The sequence below is a fragment of the Oryzias melastigma genome, linkage group LG5 (genome assembly GCF_002922805.2).
Source record: "Oryzias melastigma strain HK-1 linkage group LG5, ASM292280v2, whole genome shotgun sequence".
Classification (NCBI taxonomy): Eukaryota; Metazoa; Chordata; class Actinopteri; order Beloniformes; family Adrianichthyidae; genus Oryzias; species Oryzias melastigma.
The window spans coordinates 34278208-34295331 of record NC_050516.1 but is presented as its reverse complement, the minus strand read 5'-3'; the positions used below and the strand labels follow the sequence as shown (position 1 = coordinate 34295331).

The 17124-nt window shown below is 34.7% G+C and overlaps 1 protein-coding gene and 1 long non-coding RNA gene across 2 annotated transcripts in view; both read left to right on the top strand.

Annotated features, from left to right (window-relative positions):
* The window catches only part of LOC112145697, a 6602-nt gene extending 2095 nt beyond the window's left edge, over positions 1-4507 (top strand). The window contains exons 2-3 of the long non-coding RNA XR_004947936.1: positions 1868-1965; positions 4055-4507. This is a non-coding gene — a long non-coding RNA (uncharacterized LOC112145697). The remainder of the gene's footprint in view (positions 1-1867; positions 1966-4054) is intronic.
* An 823-nt stretch (positions 4508-5330) lies between these two features.
* On the top strand, positions 5331-7495 carry LOC112145695 (green-sensitive opsin). Its single transcript, XM_024271077.2, has 5 exons — positions 5331-6426; positions 6496-6664; positions 6754-6919; positions 7016-7255; positions 7330-7495. Exons 1-5 carry the CDS (start codon positions 6054-6056, stop codon positions 7426-7428), a joined length of 1047 nt encoding a protein of 348 aa, XP_024126845.1. The 5' UTR covers positions 5331-6053; the 3' UTR covers positions 7429-7495.
* Positions 7496-17124: the final 9629 nt, after the last annotated feature.

Below are 17124 nucleotides of genomic sequence, written 5' to 3'. Positions count from 1 at the left end.
GTAAATATATATGTAATTATATATATAAATTAAATAACAACCTAAGTAATTATATTTACCAATTATATATATTTATATATGCATATACGTGTACATGCATATATATATTTGCAAATATATATAATTTAAATAACAACCTAAGTAAATATACTTACTAAGTAAATATATATATATATATATATATGTAATTATATATATAAATTAAACAACAACCTAAGTAATTATACTCACCAATTATATATATGTATATATATGTGTGTTTTTAATAGCAAACTAAGTATTTTATACATACATTTTGTACTTAAATACCTACTTGGTCCTGGTTTTCCACATTTACTGCAAACAAATTTAATGTTTGTACAGGAATAAAAGCACATTAAAGGGCCTATATATCATGTAAATTAATATTTTTGAGCTTTTAAGTGTATTAAACTATTCATTCCCTATAAACACAATCCCAAAGGAATATTTTGATCCATTCTCCCATTTCTGGTAATCCTCTAAAAAGCTGCACTCTCAGTCCCACATTGTGATGTCACAAAGTGAGGAACAGTCCATTCCAGACAGAGTCTGCGCTGCCAGCACCGCCCCCATGTTTTCCCCACAGAGTTAGCAGTGCTCAGCAAAACACTTTCATTTTAAATGCATAATACCGTATATATTCCATTTGAGTCCCTTCTCCAATATCTGCCGGGTCCAACAGGTGTTTGTTACTTTAGACGTCTGTCTCTATAGTGGCTGGTTCCTTTGAAGGTGCATCCAACGCGATTCGAGCGGCGGAGGCTGAATGTTTCAATGTTAAGTCAAAGGAACAGATGCGACATGAGGCGATCTGAAGTCCCGCGACGCGATTTGACCGACAGCCGCGAATGGGAGGCGGCGCACCAAAATCTAAATAATTGAAGTTTGACAGGTCGCCGTGTCGCATCTACCAATCAGGAACTCAGCTTTGGGCAGGTTACGTTTTCAGTGGCTTTCGCTCCCGCGGCGGACAGAGAGTCGCTGTGGGGAGGCTGCTCGTTCTGGCCTCATCAAAACATTAAAAAAAAGAAAGGGAAAAAGGTCCCCTTATTTTATTTTACTCCACTCCATTTAATGCGAGACAGTAAGCCTTCAGCTCAGCCACAGAGACACAGAAACATGGCGGAAGGGGCTGTCATACAGACACAGACCCCTATACCTGGAAAATCTTTTAATAAAAATCGTATCAACCCAAACATGAAGACATGATTACCGATGTTTTTGTAGAACTCTTTACAATAAATAAACTTTCTAAGTGAGAAATCCACAAACACCGTTCCTTATAGCGATCATCCTAAAAACATTAGCTGGTAGCTCCTCCCACACGCAGCCGTGGCGTCAAGCTCAGGAGCACATTTATTGACAGGTGACGACCAGCGAGTTGGTGAAAGAGGGAGGAATTTATAGCGCAAATCACGTTCGGTGTGAATGCACCTTAAGACGCCCTCCTCCCCCGACTCGTGCACAGTCGTGCAGACGCCGGGTGTTGTATTTGTGCTGTGTGGCTACGGCAAAGAAACCCTCATTTGATTTAGCGTTTAAACTTCGTACGGTGGCATACGCCAAAGAACATTCTGATGAGGAATCTGCACGACTTTTTGGGGTGGACCCCAAACATATCTGTGATAGTGAGAAACAGATTTGAAAGATTTCCCGGAGGAGGTGCAAAGAAAGTGAGAGACGAATTAGAAGAAATGGTTTGAACATGGATTATTGAGTAAAGACAGGAAGGTACGAGTGTCTACAGGAAAATTATCCACATGAAGGATTGATGATGCTTCGTAGAGAAATATTAATCAGAACTTTTCACAAAATCCTGAGATGTTCATCTGGTGTGTGATTTAAGGTGAAACACAGACACAGTGCCGAGGATGACGTCATGAAATGGGCGCCACCCACAAGGAGCGAAAGGCGGAGCCTCAGATCAACTTGTCTTTCTTTGGGGTAGGAAAAGAGTTCTCAAAATATTTATTTCATAAATAATTTGTTCTTTAATGTACCCAAGATAATAAATTACCTTATATATGGATATTGTTTACTAAGAAAGACTAATGAATAATGGTATGGATCATTTAAAGACATTTTTAGTCTTTTATGAACATATATGTTCAAAACAAAAACAGTTCTCCATAAAAAGTATTTTAAAATATATTTAAATGTAGAAGTTACGAATAGTAATTGCAGAAATATTAAAAAAAAAATCAAATAATTTGAAAAAAATATATAATTATGTTTCTTCAACTGTAATTTAGTCAAAAATGTATTATGTTCAAACCAAAGCATTTACATCTAATTATAATGTTTTTATGCTTTTTCCTCTGAAATGTTAAACATCTTCAAATAGTAAAACGTGTTTTCTGTGTGTAAAACCTGCAGTGATGTTTGTCTGACCACCATGTGGGATCTGATGCCCTCTACTGACAACATCTAGACATTGACAAATTACTCCTTAACAATTTTGGAAGTAATTCATTAAAAAAATAATGCATGATAAAAACATGTTATATTTTTAAATAATTTTCTGAGACAAACATGCCTTAGGTTCTCAATCCAGTATCTACTTTTTAAACCTAGAATGCTTAATTTTCATACTTATGGTATAAATAGTCAAAAGGTGAGTTGGTCCTCCTGTTGTTTTTCCTGTACTTTTCATTTATGACAAATAAAATACATCATTAGAAGTTTTAATGAATCTGGATGGCCTCTCATCTAACTGTAAAATGCTCTTATGTGCATCCGTTACTTCAAATGTGATGCTGTACTTCAGGTTTTACAAGAAAAGTGACATTAAAGTGAATATAAGTTGCATTATTACATTGTATTTAGAAGATCGATTGATTGGGTTTATTTCAAGCATAGATTATGAAAAATACAGGACAAAACACTCATTACAGAAATAATGAAATGCATTGATTAGAAAATAGAAAAAAAATAAATAAAACACACTCATGTCACATTTGGTTTGTTAATTTTTGTAATGATTAATTATAGTCAGTTGAGTTTGATTGATTACTTTAAAAGGAGTGGGAAGAATCAAACTTATATAATCCCACCACTACTTCATTTTACAGTTTTGCATAGTGATATAATCTGCTTCTGATCAGACAGAGAGATATAGTATTACCTTTCCATCAAACTCATTTTGACAGGTGACCTTTGACCTCCACATTCCAAAGTGATCACATAACAATTTGATATAAACTTTATATAAACGTTATATAAACTTTATATCAAATCGATATAAAGTTTATATCGATTTGATATCAAATGTATATAAAGTTTATATCAAATTGTTACGTCCTCCCTTTGGAATGTGGAGGTCAAAGGTCACCTGTCAAAATGAGTTTGATGGAAAGGTAATACTATATCTCTCTTCAGACCAAATACAAGTTTTTTGTTGTTGTTTTTTTTGTTGTTAATTCCCAATAGCAAAGTGAAGTGTTTGTTGATTAATCTCATAAAACATTATTTCATGAATTCATTAAACAGTTACAACATTCATACATCATGAAACTGATATATAATAGTCATTATCACCAAAACACAATTTCATATTAATGCAGAAAAATAATCATTGCACTTGAAATAAAGTTTTAAAGTAACAATAGAGTGCTTATTGATCAATCTCTAACGCAACTTCTTCAACACTTTTGACTCCACTTGACAGTCTTTCAGGAAGATTTCTGGGTCACCTCTTTACCCAAATGATATTTTCTCACTTTATTTTGATATAAGGTTAATACATGAGGAAATGAAGAAACATTCTTATACAATAAATTTAAGAAAATACAGACTTTTTAAAGGATATTTAAAAATGTGTTGTCTTATTAAAAAATAAACGGTCATCTTTAGTTTTTAGAGGAGGATATTTGCATTTTAAAAGACAAATACATTTAAAAACAGTGATGCAATAGCCTCTGTCCTTGTTTTAATATATACAGCTTCTGCCAAGTGAAGCATTTGGAAGATTCCACCACCATAAACAATGAGTAAATAACCTACTTCCTTCTCATCAAATCTTTCTGATTTACAGCCGACGTGCTCAGATTACACTTCATAATGAATAATCTTAACTCTGACGGAGGAGATGCAGATTAAGGTCCAAAACTGATAAGCTACGTGTGAGTCCAACCTGTGACAGTAAGCTTTAGCGACGACACGTCAGGCTACTGCAGGACAAGAGGATATTGAGGTTAATCTCATCAGGATACGGCCGATTACAGCTCCTCTAAATGAAGATGGACACTGAAGGTGCAAATGCTTGATCATTAAATCCCAGACCAAAAAAAATAAAAATCCTCGCCGTCATCTGGACGGCAAATATGATGAATCGTTGACATCACAGGTTCAGAAACAACAAATGATGATCAAAAGATGCTTTTACATCGAGTAACTTCTATAAAATATAATAAATAGAGCAAATAAACAAGTAAACTAAAGATAACACAATTTTAATCACTTAAAATAAATGAGATGTTACTACTTTTTTATTTATTTAAAAAAATCTGAACCACTTGATGTATTTTTTGTTGATTTTGCCAACTATTTGATTTATTAATGTATTTTTATTGAATATAATGACAAAAATACAAACTCCAGAAGAGGATGAACACACTAGTACACACACATAGGGGTATTTATAATACTGTCTCAGCTGTGATTAACATATGCAGATATGAAATATTTAATTTGTATTAAAAAGAGATAATTTGGTTGAAATTGCTTGATTGATTTTGTTAAATGGGGCAGATATCACACGTTTTCTCATTTCTGTCCACTTTAATTTTCACCAAAGTCAAGAATATTAAGTCATTTATTCTTGGGTACTATGAAAATAAAATATATATATATTTTTTTAGAGTTTGAGGATATTAAAGTCAATTCAATAATTGGAGTGTGCAATGGCTATGCCAAAGATCTGGTTCTATACATGGGGTTTATGGGTAATTTATGTCAAAATAAAACAACATTTGAGCATTTTTATATGTAACAAAGCAATTTTTATTCAAAGTTGTCTTCAGATAAACACATTTTCATGACTTATTGAACACTGTCACCAAATTTGTAGTAACAAAGTTAACAAAAAAATTCATGATTTTTAGATAAGAATAACAAATTTCCAATATTTTAGGTTACAGTCCTTCCTAAGCTTCTTTTACATAACCAGTTCTGATATTATATTCCTTTTATACCAGCCACAAACTTTTTTTAAAATTTAATTTCCACAAGAAAACATTAAAACAATACAAGAAATCTTATGCAAGAAAAATGAAAAGGAGCAGAATGAAGAAAAACGTATTTTTCTGCCCCGTTACAGGAATAAACACACAACACAAAGATCCACAAAAACATAGAAGTCCCACTCTGACAGAAATTCACAAAAACACAGAACAAAGAGAAAAACAAATACTTCCACAGCTGTAACACGTGCATTCATTCCACAAAAGGTAAATCTACATTGTTACTCAAAATAACTTGCAGTATATAATCATCAAAAATGGTTGAGGATAAAATCACAAATTTACTTTGTTTTGCCCTGTGGTGAAACAACCATGAAGAATCCTTAAATTCTTGAATCCTAAACCAAACCAGGACAGCAACATCATCTCAAAAAGAGCTTCATACTTACATATTTGAATCTAATTAAGTGGCCTAAATCAAAATAATCTGATCATGGTCCCCAAAAAAATCCACACTTGATTGTTTATTAGAGGACTGAGGTTAAAAGTTAGAGTTTCTTTACAGTCGGAAGTGTCCTAAGCTGTCAAAGCTGACATCAAATTCATTCAGTCAGGATTACAGGAGTTTATCCGGACTTGAAAAGTCGATCAAGTTACCCGGCATTATCAGGTGTTAAGATAAATTACTGGCCTCTTAATTTCCGTACGGCCTCACAATCCTGCCAACATAATCCGTTTTAGCTATTAAGCAATAAGGAGAGTGGGAAGGTATAAAAATCACAAGGCTAAGCTCTGAGCTGCGTGTTCGGAAACTCTCCCCGGATCCTCCACTTCAAGAAAATCCAAGGAAAAATGGGTTGGGAGCCTAATGGCACAGAAGGACAGAACTTCTACATCCCGATGTCCAACCGGACGGGGGTTGTTCGGAGCCCCTTTGAGTACCCTCAGTTCTACATGGTCGACCCGATCATGTACAAGATTCTAGCTTGTTATATGTTCTTCCTGATCTGCACTGGAACTCCCATCAATGGCTTGACGTTGTACGTCACGGCGACCAACAAGAAGCTTCAGCAACCTCTCAACTTCATCCTGGTGAACCTGGCGGTGGCCGGACTCATCATGTGCGCCTTTGGCTTCACCATCACCATCACGTCCAGCTTCTATGGCTATTTCGTTCTTGGACCCACCTTCTGTGCCATTGAGGGGTTTATGGCCACACTTGGAGGTAAATAGTCAGTAACTGGGGAGAATAGAAGGTGGTACTTCATCTCTAAGAGTCTAACTTGTCTCTCAGGTGAAGTGGCTCTGTGGTCGCTGGTTGTTCTGGCCGTTGAGAGGTACATTGTGGTCTGCAAACCCATGGGGAGCTTCAAATTCACTGGAACTCATGCCGGAGCCGGGGTGGTTTTCACCTGGGTGATGGCTCTCGCTTGTGCCGCTCCTCCACTCGTTGGCTGGTCCAGGTAACGGCAGCACATTTCTGAATGAAAGAGAGAACTTTTTCGCACCAAAAGAGAATATATTCACCAGTTTTTCTTTGACTTTTATCCAGGTATCTTCCTGAAGGCATGCAATGCTCCTGCGGACCTGACTACTACACTCTGGCTCCAGGCTACAACAACGAGTCATTCGTCATTTACATGTTCGTCGTTCACTTCTTCATTCCGGTCTTCCTCATTTTCTTCACGTATGGAAGCCTGGTGTTGACTGTCAGAGCTGTGAGTCCATTTCCCTGACAATTGAACACAAACTGAGTTTATCAGCTGAACCTATGAGAATATTTTAAGTAAATCTATGTTTTCTTGTGTCTGCAGGCAGCAGCGCAGCAGCAGGACTCAGCTTCCACCCAGAAGGCAGAGAAGGAAGTGACACGTATGTGTTTGCTGATGGTCCTCGGCTTCCTGGTGGCTTGGGTTCCGTACGCCAGCTTTGCCGGCTGGATTTTCCTGAACAAAGGAGCTTCCTTCACTGCTCTGACCGCCTCCATCCCTGCTTTCTTTGCTAAGAGCTCAGCTTTGTACAACGCTGTCATCTATGTGCTGCTCAACAAACAGGTCGGTTTGATTTTCTCACTGTGATTTGTTCGTGTCGTGGTCGTGTTTGATTCCTATTTTCGGTCTTCTTCTAGTTCCGTAACTGCATGCTGGCGGCCATCGGAATGGGCGGCATCGTGGAGGATGAGACCTCAATGTCGACCAGCAAGACAGAAGTCTCAACCGCAGCTTAAGGACCACATGTCTTAATCACAACAACCTCTTCGCTTTTGTGGACAAAAAAAGAAGCATATTAAAAAGAAAAAAAAAAAAAAGGAAAGTCATGAACTTTTTGCCAAAGCATCTCTTTCGGATTTGTCAACGTTGGACTTAACACGCTAAGGAATTCCATCGACGTGCTCGTACTTCCAAACAAGTGGGAGTTAATCTGCTTTGGAGATTGTCTTGAACTGCGCATCTGATTTGTGTGAGAGCCAGAGTGACTGAATGAGCGGGTAAAGGAGCTTACAGTACGTCTGCCTGATGCCGGACTTTTATTGATTTGAAGCTGTAAGTCTTGTGGAGTAGACAATAAATGCATGCATAAAAAGATAAGTATCCGTGGCTCATTTATCCAGCGACATCTTTTTAGTACAGAATATTTGTAAGTCTTGTGTTTTTGTACACCAAAGACATAGTTGATGTTTCCACAAATCACATTTACTCCAAAATGTATTTTTCTGAATTGTTTAGCATTTTGTTTTCAAGGTTAGTAGGTGAGGAGCAAACTAATCAGTATATTAATATAGTTATTTTCCAAAAATGTTTCATTATTTTTACTTTTTTATTAAATTAACAGGATTTAATAAACAGAAAATTGAACTTTAAACACTTTTTCATTTTAGATGATTAAATATTAACATAAAACAAAAGTCAAAACTTTAAACCTGGGTTAGCTTTTTTATTTCAATTTTTTTTTAAATAAATTTGAGTTTTGTAGTTCTCTTTTTGTTTCTTAAATAAGAGCTTTATTGACCATCATACAAGTTTATGAATCACAAAAATATGTAGTCAGTAAAAAATCAATAACTAATGTCATCTTTCAAAAATCTATACAGAAAGGTAATGGGGACATGGTACGAAGAAATAATTAATTCCAAGTACGAAATAACCATAATATTAATAGAAAAGAAAATAATACCAAAGCACTAACAAAAAAGACAAAAATATTCTAGTTATTGGGAAATATACATCAAACAAAAAAGCACAATTGTTCCAGCGTTATATGCTTTAATCTTTTTAAGACATTCATTAAATTGACAGAACTCTATCATAAAACCTTCAAATCTGGGAGTACTTTGTGAATTTCTAGTAGACATTCACGCTTTAGTGATTCTCCTGCTCTGTTCTGGCACGTAAAAACTCAATCACACTTTCAATGGTTTCAGTCATCTTGGCATCAAAATCGTCAGCTCATTCAGGACATTACTGCTGGTGCTTTTGGTATTCATAAACGTTACAGTTTTTGAAATATTGAGGAAATGAATGAGGAATTGCTCAAATCCTTCAAAAACTTTGTGTACTGTGAAACTTTAAAACTTTAAAATGTTTCAAATGTTCACTGGGTTTTTGAGGCTAATTTGGAATTTAGCTTTTAATTGAGCAACATGCTAACTGGTTTTGGCTAATTTGGACAAGATGCTAGAATATTGGCAACATTAGACATTTTTCCTGTTTTTTAGTCTAATTTTGAGATTAGCTAATATTTTAGCATTATACTAGATATTTTGGCATGAAACGATTTTTTTCTGTTTTTTAGGCTAGTTTAGTTACACTTATTTTTCCAGTTTTATTTATTTTTCTGCTAATTTGGCATTTAGCTAAGATTTTAGGATTATGATAACTGTTTAAACTAATTTTAACATGTTCAAGTTTTTAGGCTCAAATGGAGTTTAGCTAATATTTTAACAATATGCTCGCCGTTTTGGCAAAATAAGATTTTTCTTTCTTTTTTTTTTAGGATAATTTGGAGTTTAGTTAAAATGTCAGCATTATGATAGCTGTTTTTTGGCTAATTTAAACATTTTCCAGTTTTTTAGGATAATAAGGAGTTTAGCTAACATGTCAGCATTATGCTAGCTGTTTTGGTTAATTTGAACATTTTCACATTTTTTAGGATAATTTGGAGTTTAGCTAATATTTCAGCATTATGTGAGCTTTTTTTGGGCTAATTTAAACATTTTCCAGTTTTTATGCTCATTTGGAGTTTAGCTAATATTTTTACAATATCCTGTTTTTTCAAACTTAAACATTGTTCCAATTTTTTTGGCTAACTTGGCATTTAGAAGCTTTCGACTTCCGTATTTTCAGCTTCTCCAGCAGCCAGCTTACAGCATTCACACGAGAATTATCGCAGGAAATACCATAAATCTGGTTTTAGTATACACTTATGTATGTAAAATTCAGATTGGAGGAGTAACAAATGTATACTGTTTTTTACATTTTTATCATCCAAGTTAAAATATGTGAGAATTTGTAAGTTAATTATAATATTGTTGTTTAATTTATTATTATAAAACGTTCTAATTGGATCCAGAATTAATTAAAATCTGGGTTAGCAGGCAGCACGGAGTTGATCAGCTGGTGTTAGTGGGTCGTTTAAACCCTTTCACAGAGAAAATTCCCAACTTCACATTTATCCCAGGAAGTCTGTAAATTTAAAAGTACAAACGTCTCTAAACTCAGAAAAATGTTACAGGTGATTCAGTCATGGAAGGCTGAACAGCTGTGTGGACCTGCCGGCGTGAGACCTCTCTCGCTCATAGTTAACCTGATTAATTAAATGGTCACTATAATAGCCACAGCCCATTAGCCCAATGTGTTCCTCATAATCTCCTCTCTCCTGCCTGTGACCTGGGAACCAATGTCAGCAAAATACTTCAGATGTTATAAAGAAAAACCACGAAGAAGGAAAGAAAGGTTAATCCGATGCATCCGTCGTGGAATCGCTCTCAGCATCAAAGGTGACACAGATTAATGAAACTTTAATGGAACATTCATTAAAAATGTCTCAGATGCAGCTTAAATGATGTGCAAAAGACTTTCTTACGTAAAAATATTATATCTAATTGATGATAACTGAAAGTAAAATAGAACTTTTTAATTAAATTCAATATTCCTTTGGTTATTTTTTATGACTAAATCTTATTTTAGAGTTTTTCTATAAGTTTGTTTGATATTCATGTTTCACATTCCTACTTTCCTCCCAAAATTGTTAAGTAAATAACTGTTGTTATTTATCTAGCGAATGATAATATTACAAATATTCAAATGAAGTCTAAAAAACTGGATAAATTGAACTTTAGGATATATAATAAATATTTGTTTTTACTTGTACTGAAACAAACAAGTAATCAACATGCATGTATGGAGTTTGCTTGATCAAAAACAGACGAAATATGTTTAAATATTCGAAGCAAGACTTGTTTTTTTTATTTGATCGTAATATTCTGAGGTGAGAGGAAGGAATAAACAAATAATAAATATTGGTTAGAGGTCCCAAAGCTCAAATCTACGATCGTTGAGGTCAAGTGTCAGAATAGAAATCCCTGAATGTGAGGCTTAAGTGTGACTCAAGTCTCTGCTTACGGTCTAAAGTGGGAGGTTATGTGGGAGGCAGGATGTGGAAGTCAGACGTTCTTGTTTCTTATGAGAGAAATCAATCAACATCCTGTTTGACTCTTTTTTGCACCAATGACTGTTTATGAAACCAGAGTGAGAGTGATGTCATCTATAAAAATGGTTCCAACGAAATGAAGTCATCTTTTTGCTGATGACACAATACTGGAGCCAGACAACATCACTAAGCAGTGATTGGCTTAAGTTTGTCCGAGTCACCGTTTCTATGGCAACCACTCTCGCCAATCCGGAGTGAGTTTATTGGAAGTCCACATCCGTACCACTAGAAGAAAGGAGAATCTGTCAATGAAATGTTTTGAATCTTCAAGTTCACGTTCTTTTATTGAAGCATCTGATTGGTCTGTTTATGACTTGAACTACAGAAAAAATAAAAGTAAATTAATAAATATTTTTTTAAAAATAGGATTAGAAAGAACATGTAAAAACGGTATTAGAGCAAGAATGGTTATTCTGATAAAATGAATGTTTATTTAGTCTATAGAATTTTGAGTACTTCCTGTTTGGAACATGAGTGGGAGTGGTCACTCACTCCAGTGCTCACATACAGTCAATGACTAGCACAGGCAGCAGTAAACCTAAACTACATAAAGTCAGTTCTCAGCAAAGTTAAAGAGAACAAAAAAGATGTAAAACAAGTCAATCCGTTTTGAAAACTGAAGGAAGTTTATGAAAAAAAGTGTCAGATGGTTACAACATAGACTGATCATTGAAATAAGAAGACTTCAATCAAATATTGTTCACCTCTCAGTATATCCTGATACAAATTCAGTTTGGGACATAAACTTACTTAAAAGAAGAAATTAAATTAAAAACAGCAGGTTGGAGTGTTTGAATTAAGCTCATCGCGACCCCCGTGAAACTAATCCTAGCAAAGACCTTTCATAATGGACTATTAAATAAACTCTTGAGGAATTTTTTACAAAGTTTGAAAAAGATATTGATTTGAACGGTTCTTTTTACCACGTGTTGCCTGAAACTGCCTCATGTTTTCTAGTATTGTACATTCTGGAAAGACTTTAGATGCTTTATAGCAACACAAATATGATCAAATTATAAATTATTTTACGAACACATTTTTGGTTATTTTGTGCAAGAAAAGGTTGATTCTGATAAAATGTATTGATAATTATGGCTAAATATGATATACATACATTTAAATATGCTAATAAAAAACAGTTTTATGTTTTTCACAAATAAATTATATTAAAAATATTGAATCATGTACCAATACAAAAGGTTTTTCACAAATAAATTATATTAAAAATATTGAATCATGTACCAATACAAAAGCTGTTAGAACAGTCAAAGCCTGGAGCTGTTTGTCATCTTAATTTTTGTTAATTTTTATGTTTCCTTTCTTTTCTCTTTCTTTTATTACCCCCTGGTAAGTTCAAACTCATTATTCTGTCATTCTCAGTATTGACTCATTACTTGGAATGTCTTGTATGATTCTTTGTATGTGCTATATTTAGACAATAATAAAAAAAATTATATGGCACCAAACATATTTTTTTTTTTCAATTTATTTTTTAGTTGGTAAAAATTAATTAAAAGTTGAGAAATAAAAATATTAGTAAAGACAAAAAAAGAAAGAAGACTCTAAAAACATTAGAGCCTGGATACAAATAACTGCAGGCACAAACCTTTCGTTTCTTCTATTTTACATTTCCTGTTTCCTGAACAAACACCTCACGAGTCACTAAAGGTTGCGCCCCCAAGTGTCCAGAAGCAGTCACTGCATACAGAAAACCATCTTATTTTACTGCAACACTTATCCAAACATAAATAATCTCACCTTAACAATAGTTGTTCATGTATAAAGGGGTGTTGATTGATCAATTTTGTGGTTTTATGTTCAACTGTAACCCAAACTTCAGAACTCAAAGACATTTGAGACATCTTACTGCTTCATAAAACAAAAAACTTCAGACAGCAAAACTTCTTGCTCGACAACAGGAAAAGGATCACACTTTTATAACGATTTAACAGTTCTATGGTGTTTCCAGTGAAACCTCAAACACACAAAGAAATCAACAACATCCTGACACTTTTCACAGCAGGAAATGGTCCAGTCAGCCTTTTATTCGGTGCTGGCTGTCGACAGTTTTTATCTCATTTTACATTTCTTTTCAACGACACGACAAACTAAAGTTAGCTCTGATCCAAAGTACTAAATGAAGTTTGTAATGACGTCTCGTGCTCAGCCTAAATCTAGAGAGGCTTTCGCTTCTTCATCTCCAGCAAGGCTGAAAAACGAATAACCTTCTTGCTGGTCTTCCAAGAAGGACTGCAGTAGTTGGAGCTCATCCAGAACACTGCTGGTTCTAGCTTCAATCAAAATCAGGAGAACTGACCACATCCTGACTGGTCTGAACAATGGCTACAACTATATACTTTGGCTTTAAAGTGCTGCTTTGTAAAATGCTCAGAGGTATAGGACCTTAAGACGCGTCTGATCTCCTTAAAGATACACCGACACAGATGGCCTGGGAGACCTGCAGGATGCACTCGGCTCGAGAACGGATCAGAACCAAACGTGGGGTAACGGTTTTCTGCTGTTATGATGCTCAAAGATGTCCCAACTTTATCCAGATTTGAATCTGAACTTTTATTTCTGGAGTTTTGTTAGTTTATCTGCAATCTCTGTCTGGGTGGTGCTCACTAAGTCTTCACATATTCTTATGGAGTTGCTTGATAGGTTAAAAAGTGCCAGTGTGGGTAGAATTTTTGTTTGTTTTCTTGCTAAAACACATACAAAAGATTTAGGAAAATGAAATTTGTTTTAAGGTAATTTAAATCACTTTTGTATATATATTCATATAGTTATAGGGACACTTTATAAGGTCTGACAAAAATACTAAACTTCTTCAAAATGTTTTTATCTTCATTGGATTCCTAGTTCTTGACAACTCTGGTAATGATTTTAAAATGATAAAAAATCCCCCTTTACTATCATTTTAATTTCTGTAATCAAATTAATCTTGGATTGAAAAATATAACATTACGTTTTTTTTTTTTTTAACAAAACAATTGTTCTCTTGTCTGTAGAACCAATAACTAAGACTTCTGTTTCATCCTGGTTGAGTTGTTAGAAATGTTTAGATTTTTGTCTAAAATACAGTTGAAAAGTATGCTGCCTGACTCTTCACCATCAGTAGACACAGTGATATAAAGCTGTGTGTCATCAGCTATTAAAAACAACACCAAGCTTTCTAATGAGGTTAAGTGGCATCGTCACTGGTAAAAAGTGGTGGGCCTAAAATTGATCCTTGGGGAACCCCGCAATTGATTTCATGAACTCTTTAGGAGACAGTATCGATCTATGTTATCTACCCTTGTTCTATTAGTAATAAAATTAAAGTGTCTTACATTTTAGACAAGGAGTGTTCATCTCTACTGTCCTGCTGAATTTCCAAACATCTCTTCATGGAAAGCAGGAGACAGAGCAGTCTGGAGAACTGAAGCTGAACCTTCTCTGGGCCACATTTGAAGATGCGGATACATCAATTACACCAGTTAAAGATAGTCACTTACACATGTCAGTAAGGGAAATCTGTGTGACAGAGTGGTCAGAAGATCTGCCACCAACCTGGAAGAAAGAACTGAATTTGAATCATGCTGGAGAGACAGTTTAGCTAAACTAATAATGAGCTCAGTCTTGAGCTGACGACAGCATTCTCTCATCCATGCAGAAATTTCGGAGAAGCAGGGGGATCACTTGGCAGGGACGGCGGTATCGTACGGTGGCAGATGGAGCAGATTATCTGCATAGCAGTGAAATCTGAACCCATGTAAATGGATGATCTTTGTGGAAAGCAGAGGGAGTTCCAGACACACAATCCCTGCATGTAAAGAAATGTCAAGAGTAAAAAGTTAGTTACAGGTTAACCCTATAATCTTTGATTTTAATTTAACAATTACAGCGGGACGCTTTTCCAAATCTACTGGAACTACATTGATCGTTTTAAAAATTAAAAAGATTGCGGTATGTTAAAGATGTTGTGTTTTAGCATCACCGGCGACGCCTCAGGTTTTCCTTCTAATGTGCTTACTCACAATGATTAAACTCCCATTTAAATTCTTAGAAATGTATACAAACAACTAAAACAATGTATGAAATGTTCAAAAACTGACCAGATAAATTATAAGAGCAGCTGTTAACAGCCCCGATCCTGGGCTGCAACGAGATTTCCAAGTGAATGTAAACGAAACAGACAAACCTCTGCTTTGAGTCCGTTATTTGCTCCTTTTTTGACCTCAAAACTTGCTTTCGCCCTTAAAGTTTTAAAAATGCAGCGACCACATAGAACACAAAAGATACATTTTTAAAACTTCAAAACCATAACATTTTAACATAATTATGAAACAGATATATAGCATTATCTGTGATAATGCTAGCGCGAATGTTGTAAGTTGAATTTGGTCGCCGAGGATGCTGAAATTGACAGCTAAAAACGGTAAAGCTGATAGCTGAAAACACTGAGCTAATAGTTGAAAGTGCTGAGGCTGATAGCAAACTAATATATTAACTAAATGCCAAATTAGCCTAAAAAAAATCTTAGGTTAGCCAAAACAGCTAGCATGTAGCTGAAATGGCTAAACTTCAAAATAGCCAAAAACACTGAACAAAAGCCTAAATTAGCCAAAACAGTTAGCGTGTAAATATTAGCCCAACTCAAAAACAGCCCAAAAAGTAAGAAAAAAAAAAGACTAAATTAGCCGAAAGAGCTAGCATGTAGCTGAAATATTAGCAAATTTCCAAACCAGCCAAAAAAATCTGTGTAAATGCCAAATTAGTCCAAAAAGCTAGCATAACATAATTATGAATTATAAAAAGGCAGGAAAACATGTTAGCAAAATCCTAAATTAGCATAAATAAATTTTTTTTAGGTTAGCCGAAACAGCTAGCATGTAAATGTTAGCCCAACTCCAAAACAGATTAAAAAACTTAAAAAACCCCCCACTAAATTAGCCAAAACAGCTAGCATGTAGCTGAAATATTAGCAAAATTCCAAACCAGCCGAAAAAATCTGTGTAAATGCCAAATTAGTCCAAAAAGCTAGCATAACATAATTATGAATAATAAAAAGGCAAGAAAACATGTTAGCAAAATGCTAAATTAGCATAAATAACATTTTTTTAGGTTAGCTGAAACAGCTAGCATGTAAATGTTAGCCCAACTCCAAAACAGATTAAAAAACTTTAAAAAAAAACACTAAATTAGCCAAAACAGCTAGCATGTAGCTGAAATATTAGCTAAATTCCAAAATAGCCTAAAAAAACGCTGTAAATGCCAAAATAGGCCAAAGAACTAGCATAACATAATTATGAATTATAAAAAGGGAGGAAAACATATTAGCAAAATGCCAAATTAGCCTATATAAATCATTTTTAGATTAGCCAAAACAGCTAGCGTGTAGCTGTAATATTAGGTAAACTCCAAAATAGCCTAAAAAATCTTAATAAATACCAAAATAGTAATGAAGCTTGCAGAATGACAATTTTCAAAACTTTAAAACCGTAACTTTTTAACATAATTATAAATGATAAAATTCCAGAATAAATCAAATTAAATCTTAAATAACTTTCAATATTTTACTCTCCATAAAAATATGTTTTGTCAAAATTATACAAGTAAGAAAGAAAGTGCAAGATAATATCGAGTCATTAACAACAATAAAATAATGGAAAGAATGACCTGGAGGGCCGGATATCATTACCATGCGGCCCCCGGGCCTTGACTTTGACACATGTGTCTTAAATGGTCTCTGTTTCTGATAACATCATTGATAGGTGGTTTATAACAAGCACAGAGTGCCTGTTTGGGCTTCCACTAACTTTATAGTGTCACTCCTTTACTTCAAATTAATTAACTTATCAGTTAATCTGTTGTTGATGTAACACTGGTGCATTTCCACACTCAACAGGAAGCACAAATATTCCCACTTTTTTATTTAATCTTTATTTGGATTTCAAAATAAAACTCTTAGTTATGCATCAGTCGACTGGAGAGGAAAATTTAACATTTAAGGTCATCGCCCTGGCTTGCTATCTGATTCAATTATCAGTTGGACTTGAGCTGTTCACTTCCTCACAATCCGCCAGTAATCTAATTTTGCTAATTTGAGGATAACCCCCCTAAGACGGTATAAATTCCCACGTGGACAAATACTACCTTTGTGAGCTTGTCGATTCTGACACTGCTGAAACTTTGCCTCAGCTGACGCGCCGGGGAGACCGAGCAACCAAAG